At 43.0% G+C, this 24281-nt stretch overlaps 1 protein-coding gene across 2 annotated transcripts in view; it reads right to left on the bottom strand.

The window, feature by feature from the left end:
• Positions 1-6142, bottom strand: part of LMBR1 (limb development membrane protein 1) — a 114854-nt gene extending 108712 nt beyond the window's left edge. Inside the window, exons 1-2 of one of the 2 annotated variants that reach the window (XM_063452670.1) lie at positions 6124-6142; positions 5901-6071 (exon numbers count right to left, since the gene is read on the bottom strand). In XM_063452670.1, coding sequence (XP_063308740.1) covers positions 5901-5963 — 63 coding nt within the window. In that variant the 5' untranslated portion in view covers positions 5964-6071; positions 6124-6142. Of the gene's footprint in view, positions 1-5900 lie in introns of both variants that reach the window. The other variant, XM_063452669.1, reaches the window with a different exon arrangement.
• Between the last annotated feature and the right edge of the window lie 18139 nt (positions 6143-24281).

Below are 24281 nucleotides of genomic sequence, written 5' to 3'. Positions count from 1 at the left end.
TGTATGTATGTATGTATGTATGTATGTAATGATCATTTGAATTTTTTTGGCGCGGTTTACCACTTTTCCTATTTTCACATACTCAATGGCCCCATTATTAGATTAGAAGATACAAGATATACAGTCATGGGGAAAACAGAGTACACCCTCTTCGAATTATATGGTTTTACATATCAGGAGATAACAATTATCTTTTCACTAGCAGGTCTTAAAATTAGGTAAATACAACCTCAGATGAACAACAACACATCACAAAATGGAGAAGCCATGTGTGAAAAACGAGTACACCTTTATTTCTTCCATAGGAATTAAGAGGCTAAGTAGCAAAGAGGTGCTGCTAATCAAATTCCCTTGATTAACGGATCGTCAGCAAGTGTGACCATCTCTATAAAAAACAAAGTTTTATCAATTTGTTTGTCTGGAGCATTTAGGTATGTTTTAACACAATGCCAAGCAGGAAAGACATCAGCAATGACCTTACACAGAGAAGCAGTTGTTGCTGCTCATCAAGCTGGGAAGGGTTATAAAGCCATTTCCAAACAATTTAAAGTACCGTATATACTCGAGTATTAGAGTCAGTGTCTGTATTATGACAACTTACATTGCCATCATACAGACAAGGACCGCCGGGCTCATTACAAGCCCGGCGGTCCTGTAGGGGGCCGGCAGGAAGCGTTTACTTACCTTTACAGCAGCTCTTGTCAGCTCCGTGCAGCTGCCCCGTTCAGCTCACAGTGTAAGTATCGCAAGACCCGCGGCCGTCAGAGCGTTGCCACGGGTTACCGTTGCAAAACGCTCCGCGCGGCACGCAGGCCGCAAGATTTACACTGAGAGCTGAACAGGTGAGCTGAACGGAGCTGCTGTAAAGGTAAGTAAATGCTTCCTGCCAGCTCCCCCCTGCACAGCCCATCCACTGGACAACCAGGGATTGCCATAGCCCCCCTCCCTGGCCAGGTATTAAGCAGGGACAAGGGACAACAACAAAAAAATAATAATAATTTCATTTTAGAATATTAAAATAAAAAATAATTAAAATAATAATATTAAAAAATAAATAAAATATTAAAATAGAAAAAAATTATTCAAAATAAAAATGCACTCCCCCCACCCAGTTTACACACACTAAACAAACACACACACACACAAACTCTGCATCAAATACACACAGTGTGTGCGCGTATATATAATGCATACACTCTGCATTATATACACACACTGCATTATATATACACACACACAAATTCTGCATTCATTATTTACACACACACACTTTGCATTCATTATATACACACACACTACACACACACTGCATTCATTATATACACACACACTGTAAATAAATATTCAATTAATGTAATTTTATTGGGATCTAATTTTATTTAGAAATTTACCAGTAGCTGCTGCATTTCCCACCCTAGGCTTATACTCGACTCAATAAGTTTTCCCAGTTTTTTTGTGGTAAAATTAGGGGCCTCGGCTTATATTCGGGTCGACTTATACCCTAGTATATATGGTACATCCTTCTATAGTGAGAAAAATTATCCAAAAGTATCAAAAGAAAAGAATCAAGGAGTTGCAATGGTCCAGTCAAAGTCCAGACCTCAACCTGATTGAAAAGCTGTGACGGGACCTTAAGAGAGATGTACATCACCCTGAACCTGTGTGGTACGTCGGGGCGGTAGTGCAATCTATCATATCCAGCGTAACAGGTTGTGTTTTATTGCTATTGTACTTATATGCAAACTATATGTTCTTATTCCTGCCTGGATGTACTCATATGGGTTTATGTCGGAAAATGTTACTGATACATATGATATTGTAACCTTATAATAAATAAAGAATTAAAAAAAAAAAAAAAAAGAGAGATGTACATAAGCCAATGCCAGCAAACCTCAATGAACTGATGCAACATTGTAAAGAAGAACCGCCAAAATTCATCGGCAACCATGTGAGAGACTGATAAAGTCATACAGAAAACAATAACTTCAAGTTACTGCATCTAAAGGTGGTTCTACAGGCTATTGAACCATAAGGAGTACTATGTTTTTCACACAGTGTAATATGTCACGTGTTATTCATCTGAGGTTTTATTTACCGGTACCTAATTTTAAGACTTGCTAAGGAAAATATGATTGTTATGTCCTAATATGTAAAACCATAGAATTCAAAGAGGGTGTACTTTACTTTTCCCATGAATGTATATACAAACATTTTATCTCACAATAGCCTGAATTCCCTACACTACAGAATGGGTTCAGCAATGTACTGGTAAAATCTCTCAGGATTTAAGTCTATAGAGACTTGTTAGAATAATGCAGATTTTTCAGCCTCATTTGTGCCGTTTAGCCTCCCTGCCTCGCTCCCCACACTGTCCCTGGCATGCTGCATTGGATTAATACCTGGGGACTGTGCAGACCGATTGGTCAGGCTTTTAATCAATCAGTCTTACAGAGAGATCAAAATTGTTTTGTTTTTTTTGTAAATACACTATTGAGAGCACTCAGGGTTAGATCATTTATTTACAGTTTTAATCCTTATCTCCAGTTCAAGCCATTAGACAAATATCACTTAATGTTAAACACATTACTGAGAGTACATTTGTTGGCAAATATTTCAATGTTCTTAGGAGGATGTAAGTATTAGTTGAGTGAGACATAGAGATAGAGAACTGCTATCTTTTGTTCTGCTCAAACAGGGACATGAAAAGTAGGGATTTGAAAAGGAATTCAATTTTTCAGACTACAATAGCCAGGATGGGAAAATCCTAGAGTTTGACACATCGGCCTCGAATTAATATTTTTGGAGAAGCTTTTCAAACAAATATTTTTAGATAAACATTTACAATATTTTTTTCCAAAATAAACCTTTAATTGTACAAGTTCTAAGCAAAACAAAACCTAGATTTTGACAATTTAGTATGAGTAAAATTTAAAATAAAAGTATGATAAATCAAGAAATATTGGATTTTTTTCTTAGTTCTGCATAGCATTTTTAAGTGTGAATGTTATTATACTGTTAGCCTTTACTGTAATAAAATACACATATTTGTGTTCAGCGATGTCTCACGAATATAACAGTACCTCCCATGTACAGTTTTTATTGGGTTTTGGAAAGTTACAGGCAGGACCGCCATCAGAGATTAAGAGTTGTCACGGGCCCAGCGGTCCTGCCTGTAACTTTCCAAAACCGCATTCAACACACACACACCATATTTGTGGGCAGACTCAGGGGCGGGCCCCAAACCTTGAACTGTGTTAGGGGCCCCAAAATTTCCGATGGGAGCCCTTGTTGGAGGGTCAAATAAAGAGCTTGCTCCCTTTTCAGTTTTTACACATTACAATTTGCCTATGTGACAGGAATGAAAATGACTCCCATCATTGCATACCATTTTCAAATGTAGACAACACAGGGTATTCAAAATGGGGTATGTCCAGTGTTTTTTAGCAGCCACTTATTCACAAATTGTGGCCAAAGTTAGTGTTTATATTTGTTTTTCACTATTATCATCATTATGCGTTTTACTGTTCTAAAACATATGTTTGTGTTCAGCAAAGTCTCCTGAGTACAACAGTACCCCAGCATGTAAAGGTTTCATGGTGCATTGGAAAGTTACAGGATTAAATAGAGAAGGGGTTCTCAACCCAGTCCTCAAGGACCCCCGATTTGTCCAGCATTTAGGGATTACCCTGCTGTGTCTAATGTGTTTTTAGGGGGGGCGGGGGTGGACAAACACTTTAGACACAACAGGGTAATCCCTAAATTAAGTTCTCTGGACTTTCTGCATGGGCTGTCAGGCAGGTCCCTCAAATTGTAATTAAATACAAATATATAGTTATGTAAAAAGAGATATACATCTCTTTTATATATATCGCAACTGCTTACCTGGAAGGCAGGTGCCTACTGTGCTGGTATATGCCAAAGGGGAAAGAGAGGAGGCAGGCATTTGGCGGCAGTGATAGAAAGCTGATCTTGCTGGGGCATTACGGCCCCAGCATGCCAAACCGCACGCGAGAGTGAGGAACTGCAAGATTAAAGTACATTGGGCCCCCATGAGAGGACCCACATCAGCTCTCCCAAAAGTAGGGAGGCTGGATGGACCTTAAAAAATAAAATTCATGTGTGAGAATGTGCAAAAATGTGTGAGTATTTCTGTCAGTGAGTGTGTGTGTGTGTGTGTGTCAGTGAGAGTGTGTCTCTCTCAATGAGAGTGTGAGTCAGTGATTGCGTGTCTGTCCATCAGGGAGTGTGTATCAAATCAGTAAGTTTATGTGTCTGTCTTTGAGAGTGTGTCTGCCAGTGTATCTCTCGCTCAGTGAGAGTGTGTGACTGTCAGTGAGTGTTTGTCTAATTAGAGAGATGGGTGAGGTTTATAGATGGAGTCGTTGCCATAGAAACATGCATGCCTGGATATTTGCAAAGGGGAGGAGTTGGTAAGATGACCACAAACACATAGGGGCGCCCAAAAAAAATGTCTGCACACAGGCGCCTATGACCCTAGGATCAGCCCTGGCTGTCAGTATACATGGTGTATTGCTCCGAGTATAATCACACTGCGTTGCTGTCAGAATACACATTTTAGGGATGTAAGTAGGCAGCACATTGCATATAGCTCCACTAGGCATGGGTCCTGTCAGTGCCAGAGTGCTGATAATCACACTGGTCTGGGTCACCAAATAATTCAGTAATTAAGCAAGTTGGCAAAAGTTTATACACATTGTGACCAAGTGAGATTGGTTTTATTCTTTGCTCTGTTATTAAAATAGTACCAATCTACAGTCTTTTTTTCCTTTCATGCTTGCATACCAAAAACTGTCTAAATTGATAAGCACTTTTTAAAAAATATTTTAACACATGGGAAATTTCTTAAAGTGGCACTGTCGACCCCGTTCCCCCTACCTTGCAAAATTAGTAATTTATTAAATTCTTATACTGATGGTCTTGAAATTTTACTGAAATTCCAACCCAGTTAAAAGATATACTAAGACAAATTAGGGACTACTTTGTACGACGCCTGTGAGGCCTGGGTGTAGGTGAGTAAATCCCTACGCCCATGGCCACCAGCGGCAATGTCACCATCATGACTTTATTTCACTTATTGGATATATAGGTGTGCACTCCACAAACTTTTTTTGTCCCCACCAGAGCATGCCTGTTTGTGTGCTCACAATGTACAACTATCCGTATAGACAATGTATTCCTGTCAGCACACACACACATACACACACGCTATTAGAAAACACATGGTACAGCTGCCAGTTTGCACAGTGTATTGCTGATAGTAAACCCATACTGTATTGCTGTCAGTATACACAGTGTATTCATGACAGCATGCTCACACTGTATGACTCTCAGCATACACCGTGTATTACTGTCCTTATACTCAGAATATATAGTTATCAATGTATTTGGTTATCAATGTATAAAGGCACTGTAGAATAAGTGTGTGCCAATAATACTACTCACTGTGTATTGCTACTAGTACAATTACAGTACATGGCTGTCAATATACATAGTGTATGGTTATTAAAATACATACGGTATGGCTACCAATATACAGTGTATTGCTGCACTGTATGGATGTCGCACAAAGCATTGCTATAAATACATTGACCCTGTATAGCTGTCCATATACACACAGCAATGCTGTCAGTGTACTCAAACTATTTCATATCAGTATACACACTGTAATTGCAGTCAATGTACTTGCAGTGTATGAATGTCAGTATACACACTGTATGAATGTCAGTATACACACTGTATGAATGTCAGTATACACACTGTATGAATGTCAGTACACACACTGTATGAATGTCAGTACACACACTGTATGAATGTCAGTACACACACATTGTAATTGCAGTCAGTATAATCCCGTGCTTTCTAGCTGTCAGTATACTCACAATGCATTCTCTAACTTGGCTGTGAAAGTTTTGCTCCCAGATTGTCACCTCGTCCTCTTCCATCCTTCATATTGCTGGAACCAAGGCTGCACTACTAATGATGATGATGATGATGATGCTTTTCTTTAAATCCATCCCCCAGCTCCCCTGAGAGACCTCCCCCAAATATACCTCCCCCCAGCCCCCCCAAATATACCTCCTGATAGTTTCCCCCCAACTATACCTACCCTGATAGTCCTCCCCCAGCTCCCCAAATATACCACCCCAATGAACTCCCCCCAACTCCCTAATATACCTCCCCCAGCTGCCCAAATAGCCCTGACAGATCTCCCCCCAAGCTCCTCAGGTATACCTAGCTCCCCAAATATACCTCTGCCCCAAACACAGGGCTCCTTCCCTGACAGTCCTCCCCCTGCCCCAAACACAGAGCTCCTTCCCTGACAGTCCCCCCTCTGCTCCCAAACACAGAGCTCCTTCCCTGACAGTCCTCCCCTGTCCCAAACACAGAGCTCCTTCCCTGGCAGTCCTCCCCCTGCCCCAAACACAGAGCTCCTTCCCTGACAGTCCTCCCCCTGCCCCAAACACAGAGCTCCTTCCCTGGCAGTCCTCCCCCTGCCCCAAACACAGAGCTCCTTCCCTGACAGTCCTCCCTCTGCCCCAAACACAGAGCTCCTTCCCTGGCAGTCCTCCCAATGCCCCAAATACAGAGCTCCTTCCCTGACAGTCCTCCCCCTGCCCCAAACACAGAGCTCCTTCCCTGACAGTCCTCCCCCTGCCCCAAACACAGAGCTCCTTCCCTGACAGTCCTCCCCCTGCCCCAAACACAGAGCTCCTTCCCTGACAGTCCTCCCCCTGCTCCCCTCCTCCCTGACAATAACAAAGAGTAGAGCTGATGCTGTGCTGCAGTTTCCGCCTCCTCCTACAGCCCAACCTGCTTGAATGTAACAGCTGCGCTCATTGGACAAGCAGCCATCGATCTTTGTGTGCTGTCCTCTGATTGGACACACCGACAGGGTTAGCCCTCCCCTCCGTTGCCCTATTCCTGTCAGTCAGTGGCTGCTGATGAGGGAGCTGGGAGGCAGGTGGTGCTGGCATTGCCTCTTTATTTACATCCCCTCAGTGTCCTCCTACTTACAGCTAGGGATGTACACATAAACATAAAATGCACAGCCTCATTAAAATACAGCAGCCATGGAAACTTACTCAGGGGTCTCTTTAAGGGACACTATAACCAATGCAGCTTACTGTGGTAGTGGCTATAGTACAAAGACTCTGCAGTCTCATATCTAAAAAAAAAAATCCCCTATTCCCCCATTGTAATTGCATCCCCACCCAAATTACGTTATTTATTTTTTATATTAAATTTGAAAACTTAAATATAACATAAATATAGCAATTTATTTTATTCTTAAAGGGTTACTCCAAGCGCTAGGACCTCTTCAGTGATTTGAAGTGGACATGGTGTATGTACAGTGTTATCATTAGAATTTATATAGCACCAACCAGGGCCGGACTGGGGATACAAAGCAGCCCTGGAAAAAAAATTTATGCCAGCCCCATAAGTCATTGCGCCATATATTGTTGCGTGTAATATGTAAGGCTATGTATATAAATATATATATATATATTGATTTTTCTAATATAAAATATTGGTCCTTTAGAGTAAAACGTTTAATATACAGTAAGCATACTCACATGCAGACACAGACAATCTCACTGACATCTTAATGACACACACAAGCTCACTGATACACAGCCTCATAGACAAACAATCTCACTGATATAAATGAGCTCATTGTCATAAAAACACAAGCTCACTCACTAGCAGGCACACACATGCAAGCAAGCTCACTCACTAGCAGACGCACACACACAGCTTAATGTAGTGGTACTGGTGTCTATAGCATGTCCCTACAGGCATTTCAACGTAAACACTGACTTTTCAGAGAAAAGGCGGTGTTTACATTGCTTCAAAGTGACACCGCTAGTGACAGTCACTCAGACGGTCACTAGAGGTGCTTCCTGTGTCAGTGCACCTACATTCAGGGCCTCCACACTCTGTAGGTACTGAACGTTCCCCATAGAGATACATTGATTCAATGCATCACTATGAGGAGATGCTGATTGGTGTAACGTTTTGCAGCCAATCCAATGGCAAAGCATTGGATTGGCTGAGATCATCAAGCTTGATGATCTCAGCCATAGAGGCAGGGCCAGTCGAAGGGAGACCAGCACGCTGCGTGGGCGAAAAAAGGTGAGCAAAAACACTATTTTTAAACACACATATACACCATAACAGACACAGAAACACATATACCATGACAGATACACACCCCATGACAGACACACACACACCATGACAGACCATGAAACAGACAGACCCACACACACACCATGACGGACAGACACACCATGACACAGACAGACACACACACAGACCATGACGGACAGACAGACACACACACACACTGACAGACAGACACACACCATGACGGACAGACAGACACACACACACCATGACAGATAGACACACACCATGACAGACAGACACACACACACCATGGCACAGACAGACAGACACACACCTTGACACAGACAGACAAACACATATACAATGGCACACACACCATGACACAGACAGACACACACACCATGACACAGACAGACACACACCCCATGACAGACAGACACACACACCATGACGGACAGACACACCATGACACAGACAGACACACACACCATGACACAGACAGACACACACCATACAGACAGACACCATGGCATAGACAGACACACACACACACCATGTCAGACCATGACACAGACAGACCCACACCCCATGACGGACAGACACACACACCATGACAGACAGACACACCATAACACAGACAGACACACACACACACACCATAGAGATAGACACCATGGCACAGACAGACAGACACACACACCAGACAGACAGACACACACACCATGACACAGACAGACACACACACACCATGACACAGACAGACACACACACACCATGACACAGACAGACAGACACACACACCATGACACAGACAGACACACACACCAGACAGACAGACACACACACACCATAACACAGACAGACAGACACACACACCATGACACAGACAGACACCATGACACAGACAGACAGACACACCATAACAGACAGACAAACTCACACTGACACACATTACTCCTACCTGCCAGGGAGTCGTGCAGTGCAGACTGCTGTCTGTGCTGGAGCACCCGTGCTGGCGGCCGCTGGGGGAGGTCTGCTGGCGGCCGCGCGGGGAGCTGTTCTGTCTCTGCTCTCCCGCCCTCGCGCGCTGCTGAATGAGACCGGGGTCGGAATATGACATCATATTCCGGCCCCGGTCTCATTAAGCTGCACGCTGGGGAGCAGAGACAATGCAACCTCCCCCAGCGGCCGCCAGCAGACCTCCCCCAGCGGCCGCCAGCAGACCTCCCCCAGCGGCCGCCAGCAGACCCAGGTGTCTGCCCGGCCCCAGGTGCCGACGGCCCACCGGGAAATTTCCCGGTATCCCGGTGGGCAGTCTGGCCCTGGCACCAACAGATGCCGCAGCGCTTTACAAATATAGAATGGGGAAATCTGGCAACAAGTAATTGACATTTTACAAAAATTAACAGAGACAACGGGTTAAGAAGGCTCGGCTTTAAATGAGTTTACAATCTATAACGAACGCTGCACATACAGAGTTTAACCCCTTTGCTGCATACATAGAAACATAGAAACATAGAATGTGACGGCAGATAAGAACCATTCGGCCCATCTAGTCTGCCCAGTAAGTGGGCATACGTGGGATTTCCATAATTAAGGGTACCACATTAGGGACTTATCTACTAAGCAACCAAAGGAGCAAACTGAAGAAACATTTTGTACTCTTGTGTGGAATTGCCATTATAAAGATTCTAAATCCATATCCTTTGGAATAATGGGCATAATGGTATGCAAATCATGTCCATTCGTTTAGGTCCCAATCGCTAATTTCCAAATTCCAACAAACCAAAATTCTAAAATTAACAAATTGAAACAAAACACATTTTTGCCCATCTCTAGGCCAATTAATTATTCCAGTGGAACCCTTTGACATCATAGGATACTGACACACAGTGTGTATATGTGTGTGTGTATGTATCTATCTGTGTGTCAAAGTATGTGTATCTGTGTTTGTATGTGCTGGTGTGTGTCTGTGTATCAAGGTGTATGTATCTGTTTGTATGTGCCAGTGTGTTTATCTGTGTGCCAGTGTGTATGAATCTGACACACAGATACACACACACTGGCACATAGTGGCACACAGATACACACTGACATACACCTATCCATCAAAACAAATTCAAATAGCACACTGACCGCAGTCCACTCTTTCAAATACTTGGTATGTTGTTAGACCTTAATCTATCTTTTGGCCTCCACATAGAAAAACTTGCATCTAACCTTTATCCAAAACTAGGTGCCCTAGTACAGAAACAAACCCCGCCTAAGCCCTACAGTAAAGGAAAAGATTGTACAGCTGATGCTGATGCCAATCATTGATTATGGGGATTTAGTATATGCACCTGTCCCGCAATCCCACATTAATAAACTCAATACATTGTATAACTCATTCTGCCGATTTGTGCTACAATGTAATTACAGGACCCACCATTGTGACATTCTAAAAGGACTAAACTGGCTGTCGCTGGAATCCAGACGCACCCTTCATCTTTCCAGCCTTGTGTTTAAGAGCTTTTCTGGGAAACTCAAACACTACCTGAGCAGAATGCTCTCTTTGGCTGTTCCCACCTCCTATAACCTCCAATCCAGTACCAGCACTTTATTTAGTCTACCTCAATACAAAAAGAAAGTGCCCAATCCTTCTTCTCCTACAGAGCGCCGCAATTGTGGAACGACCTCCTGCACACTTAAAAATCTTCCCCAGGCCTAAAGTCCTTTAAGAGATCCCTCTCAACATACCTCAAAACAGAATGCACGTGTCATGGTTGATTATATATTTCCTACCTGTTCTATGTAAAATTTTGTATATATTGTGTATTAATATTGTTTTTTGTATTTTATTGTACCCTAATGTATCAATGCAATGTTTTATGGACCCAGGACATACTTGAAAACGAGAGAACTTCAATGTATCTTTCCTGGTAAAATATTTTTATAAATAAATAAATAAATACAGATACACCCACCTTGACACACAGTGTGTATCTGTGTGTGTGTGTATCTGTGTGTCAAGGTGTGTGTATCTATGTGTCAAAGTGTGTGTATCTGTGTTTGTATGTGCCAGTGTGCGTATCTGTGTAACAGTGTCTATGTGTGTGTGTGTGTGTGTGTGTGTGTGTGTGTGTGTGTATCTGACAGACAGATACACACACTGGCAGATAGTTACACACAGATACACACTGACACACAGACACCCACACCTTGACACACACATACACACACTCGGATGATACAGTGACACATACACACATCTGGACTCACAAATACACACACACTCAGATACACACAGTGACTTATACACACACTTGCACCCACGGATATACACACTGGCACATACATACACTCAGATACACACATACACACTGACATACACATAGGCACATACAAACACACTGATAAATACTGGTACATACACACAGCAATACACACATACTGACATACCCACACACATCAGATACATACAGTGACACATACACAAACCTTGACATACAGATACACACACTGACAAACATACTCTTTGACAGACACACATACAAACACATATACACTCTCACTGCCAAACACACACACACACACACTCACTGACAAGCACACATACACTCTCACTGACAGACACACATACACTCTTTGACAGACACACAAACACATACAAACTCTCAAAAAGACACACATTCAATTTATTTATTTTTACAAATGTTACTCCACCCAGCCTCCCTACCTTTGGGAGTGCTGGCATGGAGTCTCTATGTCCCTGGGGTCCAGTGGGGCTGCTGAGAGGCTGGCGTGCAGTTTTTGGGGTCCAGTGGGGCTGCTGAGTGGTGGGCGGCGAGGGAGCAGTGATCTTCCTGCTCAGCTCCCTCGCACACCTCTTAGTGATGCCGGACCTGGAGACAGTGCTCCATTGCCGCATGTGGCCATTTTGTTTTACAAAATGTTGCCGGAACCCCATTTGTGTTCTCACTGAACACTAATTGGGAAACGCTGCTCTAGGGGTTTCTATGGCTGTGAGAATGTGATTGATTGTGTCTATAGGAAAAGTTCTGCTGAGGGGGTAAGAAAAAGTACAAGTCTTCATATTTAAAACTTTACATAAGGCTTCACAAAGTCTAGAGCTGCCTCTGGGTGCAAGGGTACACCTGGAACCATAACCACTGCAGGCTTCAGAGGGCTGTAGTGGTTATTGAACATGAAGAATTAATTTAAAGGGAAACTATAGTGCCAGGGATTTAAAAACCTCTTCTGACACTTACCTAAGTCCACTCCTCCACCGCTGACATCAACTGGCGGGGGAGACTTATTGCGCATGTGCGGTAATGCCGCTTTCGCATTAGGGATTCCCCCCATAGGAAAGCACGTATAATGCTTACCTGTTGGGTTTTGGAATTCGCCAAAAGCCGACTAACGACATAGAAGTCCTTCTAGTGGCTGTATAATAGATTCTTAAATAATTCTTAAAAAGTTCAATAATTACCTGCTCAGGGTTAAGGAACCTGGTATACTGCACCGAGACCACTTCAATTAGCTGAAGTGGTCTGGGTGCCCAGTATTCTTTTAGATCTATTCCATCATATTATTGTCTTATACCAAATTCTCTTTTAACTGCAGACTCTTGTGTTGTTTTTACCATAACTTCACGAAATGCCACTACATAGCAGGGGCGAGGAGTGAAAGGAATGGGAAATGTAAAAGAAAAAGACATTTAAAGAGAGCAAAAAGAGATGTAGAAAAGGAAGGGCAATTCAGCTACATCCATTTACGGAACTAAAACGTTTTCCTCCACCAGGGTTCAAGGACCCTTGGCAAACCCCTGATAATTTGTTATCTCTAACATCAATCTTTTATTCAATAAAACTATTTAAAATCAATGAGGGAAAAAAATATGTAATGTGTACAGTAAATATCTATAGGTATCTATAACATTTGACAATTCATTAAAGACATTTTTCTATTTTTATTTGTTTTATAAAAAATTTTATTTTTTTACTACAACATTTAAAAACAAAAATTAAATTTTGTTTTTACGCAGTATAAACGTCAATTGAAAAACTAGGAGAATTTCCTCGATTCTTTGTCTGTTTTCTGCCAAGGTGATGGAAAATTGGCGTTAAGTGAGTAAAAAGACTGATTCCTTCACATAGTTCTTTCCCCTGTTTTTAAGTTCAGTGCTCTTTCCGTGTATTTGGGTTGAAAGATCCAGTTGTAGCGGAGGGCAATAGTAAAATCCCCGATATCCGCTGGTTACACAGGTACATCCACAGTCAGCGCTGAAAAGTAAGACAAGTTCCCCAATCCTCCCAATAAACGGACGAAACACAGTCTGGGAGTCAACTAACTGCTTTATTCACAGACTTCCATATTTATGCAGTTCCCCTTGCAAGGGGTTTCCTTACAGATAGTACAGGGGATTTCTCCCATCAGGCAACAGGATTATCCCAACAGGCATTGCTGCACGAGATGGACGATTAAGTGGATTATCCCCTCGTGCAGCAAAACCGGCAATTTATACAGAAATCTATATTTTACACAATTTTACTCGCTTTTAGACGAATGACCGTTCGGTAGATAGCTGGGGTCGGCGGGCACATTTAGTGAGAATACCGCTCCGATCCCAGCTAAACTAACCGAACGCCGCACTAAATACATTAAAACATTGAGTTCGGTTTAAAATTACCGAACATCGATGGGGAACAGAATGTGCCGAACGCGGAACTCCCGAACGCTCTGGAAGTCCAGCGGTGTTCGGATCATTGAGTAGCCGTTTTCAGTTCCAGGCTCTCGACGACCGAACACCGCTGCAGAGACAAAGGATCCAAGATGGCCGACCGCCGCATGGTCGGTAGCCGAACGACGGCCACCTAGGAGAGCCCTTAATTACCGATTGCAACATTGTTGCAATCGGTTAATTGGTGCCACACGACTTGGGAGTGGGTGGTCTACCTGGGGAGCCCGCATTCGTATGGTGAACGGCCCAGATAGCCGTGTTTCGTCGAACGAAAGGCTTTGTATGCTGGCAGTGTACGGCTGCCAGCATGCGAACGGCCATAATACATCACATACACAGTTTAACATACACAGTACACATTCAGCCTACGGACAACCTTTAGTAACTATAGTCCAGAAGTGGCTAGGTTTGCCACACCAGTCATCATAGCATATTGCAGAGGAATAAACACAGGCTGATCTCTATCTGGTTAATCCAATGACGGAAAATGCCTTATATTTTTCTTTTCGTCTCTCTTTCCTTTGCCACAAGTCCTACATGGGCCATCTGTGCAGATACAGGAAGATTAAACAACCCTTATAAATATTTTCAATGTGTTTCATGTATTGCCAAGATAATAATTGCATGGTAATAACAGCTAAATTATGCTACGATGACCCACATTAATGCGTAAAGGCAATTGCAGTATTCTTTCAAGGCCTTGCTGTGAAAGGGAAACATTACAAATGGTTGCAAGTTATCGGCTTTGAACTAATGTAATTTAAATGGACACTATAGTCACCAGAACCACTACAGATTAATGTCCCTGCAGGCTTTTTAAGATAAACGCTGTCTTTTCAAAGAAAAGGCTGCGTTTACATTGGTGCTTAGTAACATCTTTAGTGTCAGTCACTCAGACGGCCACTAGAGGTGCTTCCTGTGTTAGTGCTGCACAGTGTGCAGCACTGGAGTTCAGCATTGCCATGCTCTTCATGGATGCGCTGAATGCTCCCCAAAGAGACTCAATGCATCTCTAGGAGGAGATGCTGATTGACACAGCATGGTGTTTTGAAGAGCATCCACATTAGCCTCCCAATGCTTTCCTCTGGGAAAGCATTGGATTGGCTGAGATTGTCAAGACTGACGATTTTAGCCATGGACACAGAGCCAGCCACAGCGAGATCGGCACGACGTTGGAGAAAAAAGTTAAATCATCTTTTCACTGCACAGACAGGGTGGCCAAAGATCTGAAAAGCCACATTAGGACTATAGTGTCAGAAATATATGTTTTATTCCTGACACTTTTATTATTATTATTTTATTATTTATATAGTGCCATCAGATTCTGTAGAGCTGTACAATGGGGACAGTGTTCCTTTAATGTCTATGTAGTTAGAATTCCATGTCCTAAATGTACGTGTTGCAGAATGTTGTGGTTATGGTACCATCAATGCCCCGGCTCCACCCCAAATGTAACCAGTTAAACTGTTTGATAACAGTTCATCCCTGGGTTGCACCAGGTGCTGCGACCTTCCTCTCTGTAGCTGGAAGCTCTCTTAGCTGAGCTAAGCCAGGTGGCTCAAGGCTTAGATCATTGGCTGACGGCAATCAGTTGAAACATTCAGGTAGTCAACTGGCTACTGAGAGGCTTCTAGTGGCTCACAGATAAAAAGTAAAACAATTAGCAAATGTTTTGACTAGCTAACTAGTTGGGCATTATTGCACTCCTGGCACCATAACCACTATAGCATGCAATAGTCATTATGGTGTTTAAGTTTTAAGGTTACGTTTTTTCTCTTATACAGATTGTTTTAAAACATGAAGCATGGCCAGGTTCTCAGCAATCAACGTTTAACCCCTTAAGGACACATGACTTGTCATGATTCCCTTTTATTCCAGAAGTTTGGTCCTTAAGGGGTTAAACAGATTTGACTCTAGACCCACTTGATCTTAACATATCATCGGGTTTGAAGGACTTTTACCAAGAAACATTGTGACGACTACAAGCTGATCAATCAAATTAACACATAGAACTAATAGGGACAAGATTTATTCTTAAATCATAGATGTTTCATTCTAATTAAATTTAAATGTATTTTATACCTCTCAGGAGTGTTAATATAATAAGTGCTACTTTTTGGAGCTTAATATCCTTGATCCCTGTCAATAATTATAGAGGGTGACTAATAAAGTCTGATGGCCAGCATTTTTTAATCTATACATTCTTATTCTGTCTCATTAACTGTAATGAATGGATTGGCTCTCCCTGCAGAATCATCTCAACGTCTCAATGTTACTCAAGGACACGGAAAATAAGTTTGAGACGTTTTTCGTCTTTACTTGTCACTCTGTAAAAGTCCTTCTTCCGTGTCTTGATCCGATGTCTTATTTACAACTCTATCTCGTTAAAAATCTCAATTTCCTTCAAGTTTCATCTCTCGTCTTATTAATTGCGACAGTGTATTTTTTGCTGGCAAATTCTTTCTTTTGGGTTATGTTGAACTATTAGGAATAGAAGGGAGAGGATAAATCAGATTTTCTGTACATCATTCGATACAGTGAGCCTCTAACTCCCAGGAACTGATTTCAAGGACCATCATGTGTGTAAATTCTTCAATCTTATAAAGATTCTTCTAAAACAAGGAAAAACTATATAACATTGCATCAGTGTCACTGACCTTCACCACATTTGTAGCAACATGTTCTACATATCATGCAATCATAGCACCACTGCATTGGGATGTTGAGAAGTATTCGTTTTTGGAGAACACTCTGTTCTCTTGAGGGTTGATCTAGGTATTACAGCCGACTCTGAACTATAATCCCTATTGTACGTCACAAACTGCTACAAGGCCAAGATTACTCATTAGTGACCTATGTATAATTTACTTATTATAATTTAAGACTATAATATTTAAAGGGACACTATAGTCACCAGAGCAACTACAGCTTATTGTATTTGTTCTGGTGAGTAGAATCATTACCTTCAGGCTTTTTTGCTGTAAACACTGTCTTTTCAGAGAAAATTAAGTGTTTACATTACAGTCTATGGATACCTCCACTGGCCACTCCTCAGATAGCTACTATAGGAACTTCCTGGGGCAGTGCTGCAAAGTGTGACTGACATTCAGTGTATTCACCCTCTGCATAGAGACGCTGAACTTTCCTCATAGAGATGCATTAATTGAATGTATCTCCGGGGCCAGCGCAACTGTTAGGTGAACTAGGCATTCGCCTAGGGTGCCTGCCTGCTGGGGGCGCCCACCGGAATATTTCCTGGTGGACTCCCCCTGTCCTGGGCAGCAGCGCCAGGCGAGCGCCACCCCCTCAGGGCAGGGTCGATCCTCCAGGCGCCCGAAAATGAGGGCACCGAGAGAAGCCCTGTCACCGCGGGCCCCAGGAGTTGGCCACCTCAGGTCGCCCCGGAAGCAGGCCCCCTGATGGCAGGTGCCTGCTCTGCCAGTAAATGCCGGAGGAGAGGAGGCAGACAGCTGCGGCAGTGTGGGCAGCGAGGGAGGCTCTTCTTGCAGCTCCCCACTCCTCCCTTGTGCGCCCTCTGTGATCTGTGAGCCGGAATATGATGTCATTTGGGCCCTGGCATACTAAACAGCGTGCTGGAGGAGTGAGGAGCTGCCCTACACTGGACCCCAGGAACATAGGGAGGCTGGATATCTGAGTCTGTGTATCAGTAAGTGTGTGAGTGTTTGACTGTATTTGACTGTCAGTGAGTGTGTTTATGTGTGTGTGTGTGTGTGTGTGTGTGTCTGTCAGTGAGTGAGTGTATGTATGTCAGTGAGTGAGTGTCTGCCTGTGTGTGTGTGTGTCTGTCAGTGAGTGTGTGAGTGAGTGTTTGACTGTCAGTGTGTGTGTGTGTCTGTCAGTGAGAGTCTGCCTGTGTGAGTGTCTTTCAGTGAGTGAGTGTACGTATGTCAGTGAGTGTCTGTGTGTGTGTGTGTGTCTGTCTGTGTGTCTGTCAGTGAGTGTATGTCTGTCAATGAGTGAGTGAATGTCTGTCAATGAGTGTCTGTGTGTGTGTGTGTGTGTGTGTCTGTCAGTGAGTGAGTGTATGTCTGTCAGTGAGTGTCTGTGTACCTGTCAGTGAGTAAGTGGATGTCTGTCAGTGAGTTTCTGTGTGTGTGTGTCAGTGAGTGCGTGTCTGCCAGTGCGTGTCTGTCAGTGAGTGAGTGAGTGTATGTATGTCAGTGAGTTAGTGTCTGCCTGTTTGTGTGTGTGTGTGTGTGTCTGTCAGTGAGAGTCTGCCTTTGTGAGTGTCTTCCAGTGAGTGAGTGTACGTATGTTAGTGAGTGTCTGTGTGTGTGTGTCTGTGTCTGTCTGTCTGTCTGTGTGTCTGTCAGTGAGTGTATGTCTGTCAATGAGTGCCTGTGTGTGTGTGTGTGTCTGTCAGTGAGTGAGTGTATGTCCGTCAGTGAGGGTCTGTGTGTCTGTCAGTGAGTGAGTGAGTGTATGTCTGTCAGTGACTTTCTGTGTGTGTGTGTGTGTATGTGTGTGTCAGTGAGTGCATGTGTGTCTGTCAGTGAGTGTATGTCAGTGAATGTGTGTCTGTGTGTCTGTGAGTGAGTGTGTGTGTGTGCCAGTTTGTGTATGTCAGTGAGAGAGTGACATAAGGGGGCAGCAAAATGGATCTTTGCCTAGGGCGGCAGAAATCCTTGCACTGACCCTGAGTGTGACAGAGTTTGGGGGTGAGTGTGACATTGTTGAAGGAGGAAGTGTGACAGGGCGAGGGGAGGTAAATGTAACAGGATTAGGGATATTAATGTGACAGGTTGGTATGGCATGGTTGGGGGAAGACTGTTACAGGATTGGGGTGAATGTGGCATGGTTGGGTGAGGGAGTGTGACAGGGCAAGGGGAGATGAGTGTGCAATGATTAAGAGAGATTTATGTGACATAATGAGTATGGCATGGTTGAGGGGGGATTAGTATGACAGAATTGGAGGAGTTAATGTGATAGGGTGAGTGTGAGAGAGTGATGGAAGATGAGTGTGACAGGGTTGGAGGTGAGTGTGAGAGTGCAAAAAAAGGTAAGTGACAGGATTAGTGGAGATTAAAGTGATGTGGAAGAGCCATGGGAGGTGAGTACGACAGTACTGGGGGAGTTAATATGAGTTTTTTAGGGGGTGATAGTGTGTGAGAAGTGACATTATGCAGAGAGTGACAGGGGTGTATTTGTGTTCAGTGTTAGCATTGGAATGCATGTATGTATGCACTGCCACATGCACAGACACAGAGCAAAGACACACAGGTACACATACATTCAGACTCTGACACACAGGTACACATACACTCTGAAACACAGGTACACCTACACTCAAATATACATACACAGACACACCGGTACACATACAAACAGGTACACATACACTCAGATATACACACACAGATACATATACACAGACACATATGTACACATGCACAGACACACAGGTACATAGAAACATAAAATGTGACAGCAGATAAGTACCATTCACCCCATATAGTCTGCCCAATTTTTTATCTCATAATTAGGATGTCCTTATGCCTATCCCACGCATGCTTAAACTCCTTTATTGTGTTAACCTCTACCACTTCAGCTGGAAGGCTATTCCATGCATCCACTACCCTCTCAGTAAAGTAATATTTCCTGATATTATTTTTAAACCTTTGCCCCTCTAATTTAAGACTATGTCCTCTTGTTGTACACATACACTCAGACATACATGCACAGACAGTCAGATACATATGTACACAGGTACACAAACGCGTACACATACACTCTGACACACAGGTACACATAAACAGACAAACAGGTACACTCACTGCCCAACCCTGTCTCATTCACCCCTCTGGCCCTGTCACACTTACCTGGCCACAGTTACTCCTGAAGGCAATCATCATACACACACACAGTCATAAAACATAGCTTTGCCATAAACACAATGCATAAGGGCCACAGGCAGCCCCCCATACACATAACGCACCACAAGCAGTTATCCCACACACATACGGCCCCAGACACAAACATACACATGGCCACCTAGACATACATTCAAACACAAGGATACTCACTGTTAATCACTTAGGGTGGTATTTATTAATGGGCACACTGACTGTGATATTTATTAGCAGGCAAACGTACTGTGAGGTTAATTAATGGGCACCTGGCTTGACATATGTTAAAAGGGCAAACTGACTGTGGTGTATTTCTAATGGGAAAACTAACTGTGGCATGTTCTATAGGGCAAAGTAATACTGGCAACAGGCAAGTTTTGTGTGTTTGTTAAATTGCCACTGTGCCAAGAATGTGGAGCAATGTGGAAATTGACTGCGTTAATGTGCCATATATAGGTGCTGTGTGGGTAGTGTGACAGTGTTGCAAGTGCAGTGGGGCTGTTTTACCCCTTTGCAAGTGCTGCTTGTGGTGTTCCACAGAATTCTGTGAAGAGCTTTAGTGTGGCTTTGGTGTAAAAGCTTTGAGCAGCACTGATTTTTGATGTTTTTATTTTTATTTTTTGGGTGCGTGTGGGGGGGATGGAGGGTGTGATTGCATGCTAGGAAGTTGGAGGGCGGCGTCCAGGGGGCCCCAGCAAATTCTTGCCTAGGGTCACATCAATATTAGACATGGCCCTGGATAGGCATAAGGCTACCCTAGACTTAAGATACGGCCAGGGACTAATGAAAGTATTTAGAAAATTGGGCAGACTAGATGGGCTGAATGGTTCTTATCTGCCGTCACAATCTATGTTTCTATGACAAACTAACTGTCCCTTATGGTATTACTGACCATACCTGACACACTCCCTGCACATTGGGAAATATTGACATGGGACATGAATTGTGCAGCCATGATGCTGGGGAGCCATGATGAGGTGTTAATACCCAGAAATGGAGAGTGTAAGCTTGCTGTGCCATACCAGGCTGACAAACAAGCTTTCTGACTGCCCTCACTAAGGGTAGACCATGCACAGGCCAGGATTAACCATAACACGACTGTGGCGGCTGTTTTAGGCCCAAGACATAGACAGGGATCCTTGAACAATGAATTTGCTTGGCCCCATTAACCATCTACATGTGAATAATGAGGAGAGGGGGGTGGGGGGAGGGAACCCATGGGATCTTTATGGTTTGATTTGACTTTAAATATCACCACAGTTGGGTGTTTAGTGAATAAATTGAATTCCCAACAATTTACACTTCATTAAATAATGAACTGTAATCTTGATACATCCTCCCTAACATTTCAAATGGACAAAGAGGGGCACTTTCATTTTATCAGTGGGAGTGTTGCAACAATTTATGCAACTAAAATGTAATTTGTGACAATAATAATAATGTATCTTGTTTACACAGCCTGATTTATAAACACATTTATTGTAGTTTAAAGACACATTACAGGGACTATTATTGCTTTGGAGCTCTGTTACACACTCAGACACATTACTGGGAGTATTATTGCTGTGGAGCTCTGTTATACATTCAGACACATTACTGGGAGTATTATTGCTGTGGAGCTCTGTTATACACTCAGACACATTACTGGGAGTATTATTGCTGTGAGCTCTGTTATACATTCAGACACATTACTGGGAGTATTATTGCTGTGAGCTCTGTTATACATTCAGACACATTACTGGGAGTATTATTGCTGTGGAGCTCTGTTATACACTCAGACACATTACTGGGAGTATTATTGCTGTGGAGCTCTGTTATACACTCAGACACATTACTGGGAGTATTATTGCTGTGGAGCTCTGTTACACACTCAGACACATTACTGGGAGTATTATTGTTGTGGAGCTCTGTTATACACTCAGACAAATTACTGCGAGTATTATTGCTGTGGAGCTCTGTTATACATTCAGACACATTACTAGGAGTATTATTACCGTGGAGCTCTGTTATACACTCAGACACATTACTGGGAGTATTATTGCTGTGGAGCTCTGTTACACACTCAGACACATTACTGGGAGTATTATTGCTGTAGAGCTCTGTTATACACTCAGACACATTACTGGGAGTAGTATTGCTGTGGAGCTCTGCTATACACTCAGACACATTACTGTGAGTATTATTGCTGTGGAGCTCTGTTATACACCCAGACACATTACTGGGAGTATTATTGCTTTGGAGCTCTGTTATACACTCAGACACATTACTGGGAGTATTATTGCTGTGGAGCTCTGTTATACACTCAGACACATTACTGGGAGTATTATTGCTGTGGAGCTCTGTTATACACTCAGACACATTACTGGGAGTATTATTGCTTTGGAGCTCTGTTATACACTCAGACACATTACTGGGAGTATTATTGCTGTGGAACTCTGTTATACACTCACACACATTACAGAAGGTATTATTGCTGTGGAGCTCTGTTATACACTCAGATACATTACTGGGAGTATTATTGCTGTGGAGCTCTGCTATACACTCAGACACATTACTGGGAGTATTATTGCTGTGGAGCTCTGTTATACACCCAGACACATTACTGGGAGTATTATTGCTTTGGAGCTCTGTTATACACTCAGACACATTACTGGGAGTATTATTGCTGTGGAGCTCTGTTATACACTCAGACACATTACTGGGAGTATTATTGCTGTGGAGCTCTGTTATACACTCAGACACATTACTGGGAGTATTATTGCTTTGGAGCTCTGTTATACACTCAGACACATTACTGGGAGTATTATTGCTGTGGAACTCTGTTATACACTCACACACATTACAGAAGGTATTATTGCTGTGGAGCTCTGTTATACACTCAGATACATTACTGGGAGTATTATTGTTGTGGAGCTCTGTTATACACTCAGACACATTACTGGGAGTATTATTGCTGTGGAGCTCTGTTATACACTCAGACACATTACTGGGAGTATTATTGCTGTGGAGCTCTGTTATACACTCAGACACATTACTGGGAGTATTATTGCTGTAGAGCTCTGTTATACACTCAGACACATTACTGGGAGTATTATTGCTGTGGAGCTCTGTTACACACTCACACACAATACAGAAGGTATTATTGCTGTGGAGCTCTGTTATACACTCAGACACATTACAAAGAGTATTATTGCTGTGGAGCTGTGTTATACACTCAGACACATTACTGGGAGTATTATTGCTGTGGTGCTCTGTTATACACCGCAGATACACCACCAATATGGAACTCCTAGAAAAGAGGAGCAGAGAGATTTGAGCCCAAAATAGTGACTGTCCATCCCAAATAGGGTAACTTGGGCGGTATGCTAATGCTGGAGTAGTTCTTATTTCCCCGGATATATCCATGGCAGCACTACGTATGGGTATAGCTCCTCCTCTTCTCAAATGGACAGGAACACCTCCTAAATAAAACAGACTCCCTCCTATACCCCCATCTCCCGCCAGTCTTTTTTTTCTGTCCACTTCTCAGGGACAGTGGATGTTTCATCTCCTAAAATTTTGTGACTTATTCGGGTCTAATTGTACCCCTTGCCCATGGGGAGTTCAGCCTCTCTCCCCATTGAAGCCTCAGGACACCAAGGGCGACCCCCTGGAGGATTCTCCCATTAGCGACCGGGAAGCTATGCTGCAGTGACCCTATAGGTAGCAGCTGGACGTGCCAGACCCATTGTGGTGGTAATTCCCGCAGATGAATTCACCTACTTGCTGCACTAAATTTGGGCTTCTTGGCTTTCCCAATAAAATAGCCTGTCCTATCCTCAGGATATAAGTGGCAGTGAATTTCAGGACTTACCTGACCGGGGGGTGGGGGGTGGGAGGCTTTTTTCTGGTCTTTGTTTAGCCTTCTGGTTGTTGCTGATCCATTCCAGGTATGGAACGCATGGTGGAACGCACGCTAACACTTCCGGGTTCGGCACTTCCCTTTTTTTCGGACTATTTTTTCTCTCTCTCAGGTGGAACGCACGCCAGAGTAAGGCCTGCAGCATGGGGATTTACTTTCGGGTTCGATATTCTATATTTAAAAGGGTAAGTACCTCTGTTCTTGCAGAATGCTGTTTTATGTATCTCTGCATACCTGGATTGAACTTCTGTGTTCTGGCTGCAGGTAAGTGATATTTATTTTCCTTTGAGAAATTATCAATTTCTCTATTCCTCTGTCTTTTTTTCAAAGTAATAATTTTTCTTTGGTTGTTGGAAATTTTAAATTTATTTTCTAGCTGCCCATACTATGGATTCCCCCAGTCAGGCTTCGAGAAATAGGTCGCAATCTAGAGGTTCTGAGTAAGTCACTTTCAAAATTTTAGAATTACAATACTTACAAAAAGAGTGCATTTCAGCCTTCTAACTGGAGGATTTTCAGTTCTGCCCACAGATCCTCATACAAGAAAAAGAAGGATAAATCCCCCTTGTGCGAAGCTTGTGCGAAAAGACTCTGTTTAGCTTGTCTTAAAGTAGCGGCAGGCCATGCTGAACCGGATCCA

The sequence above is a fragment of the Pelobates fuscus genome, chromosome 4 (assembly GCF_036172605.1).
Source record: "Pelobates fuscus isolate aPelFus1 chromosome 4, aPelFus1.pri, whole genome shotgun sequence".
Taxonomy (NCBI): domain Eukaryota; kingdom Metazoa; phylum Chordata; class Amphibia; order Anura; family Pelobatidae; genus Pelobates; species Pelobates fuscus.
Note: the sequence above shows the minus strand (reverse complement) of the source record. Positions and strands in the feature narration are given on the sequence as shown.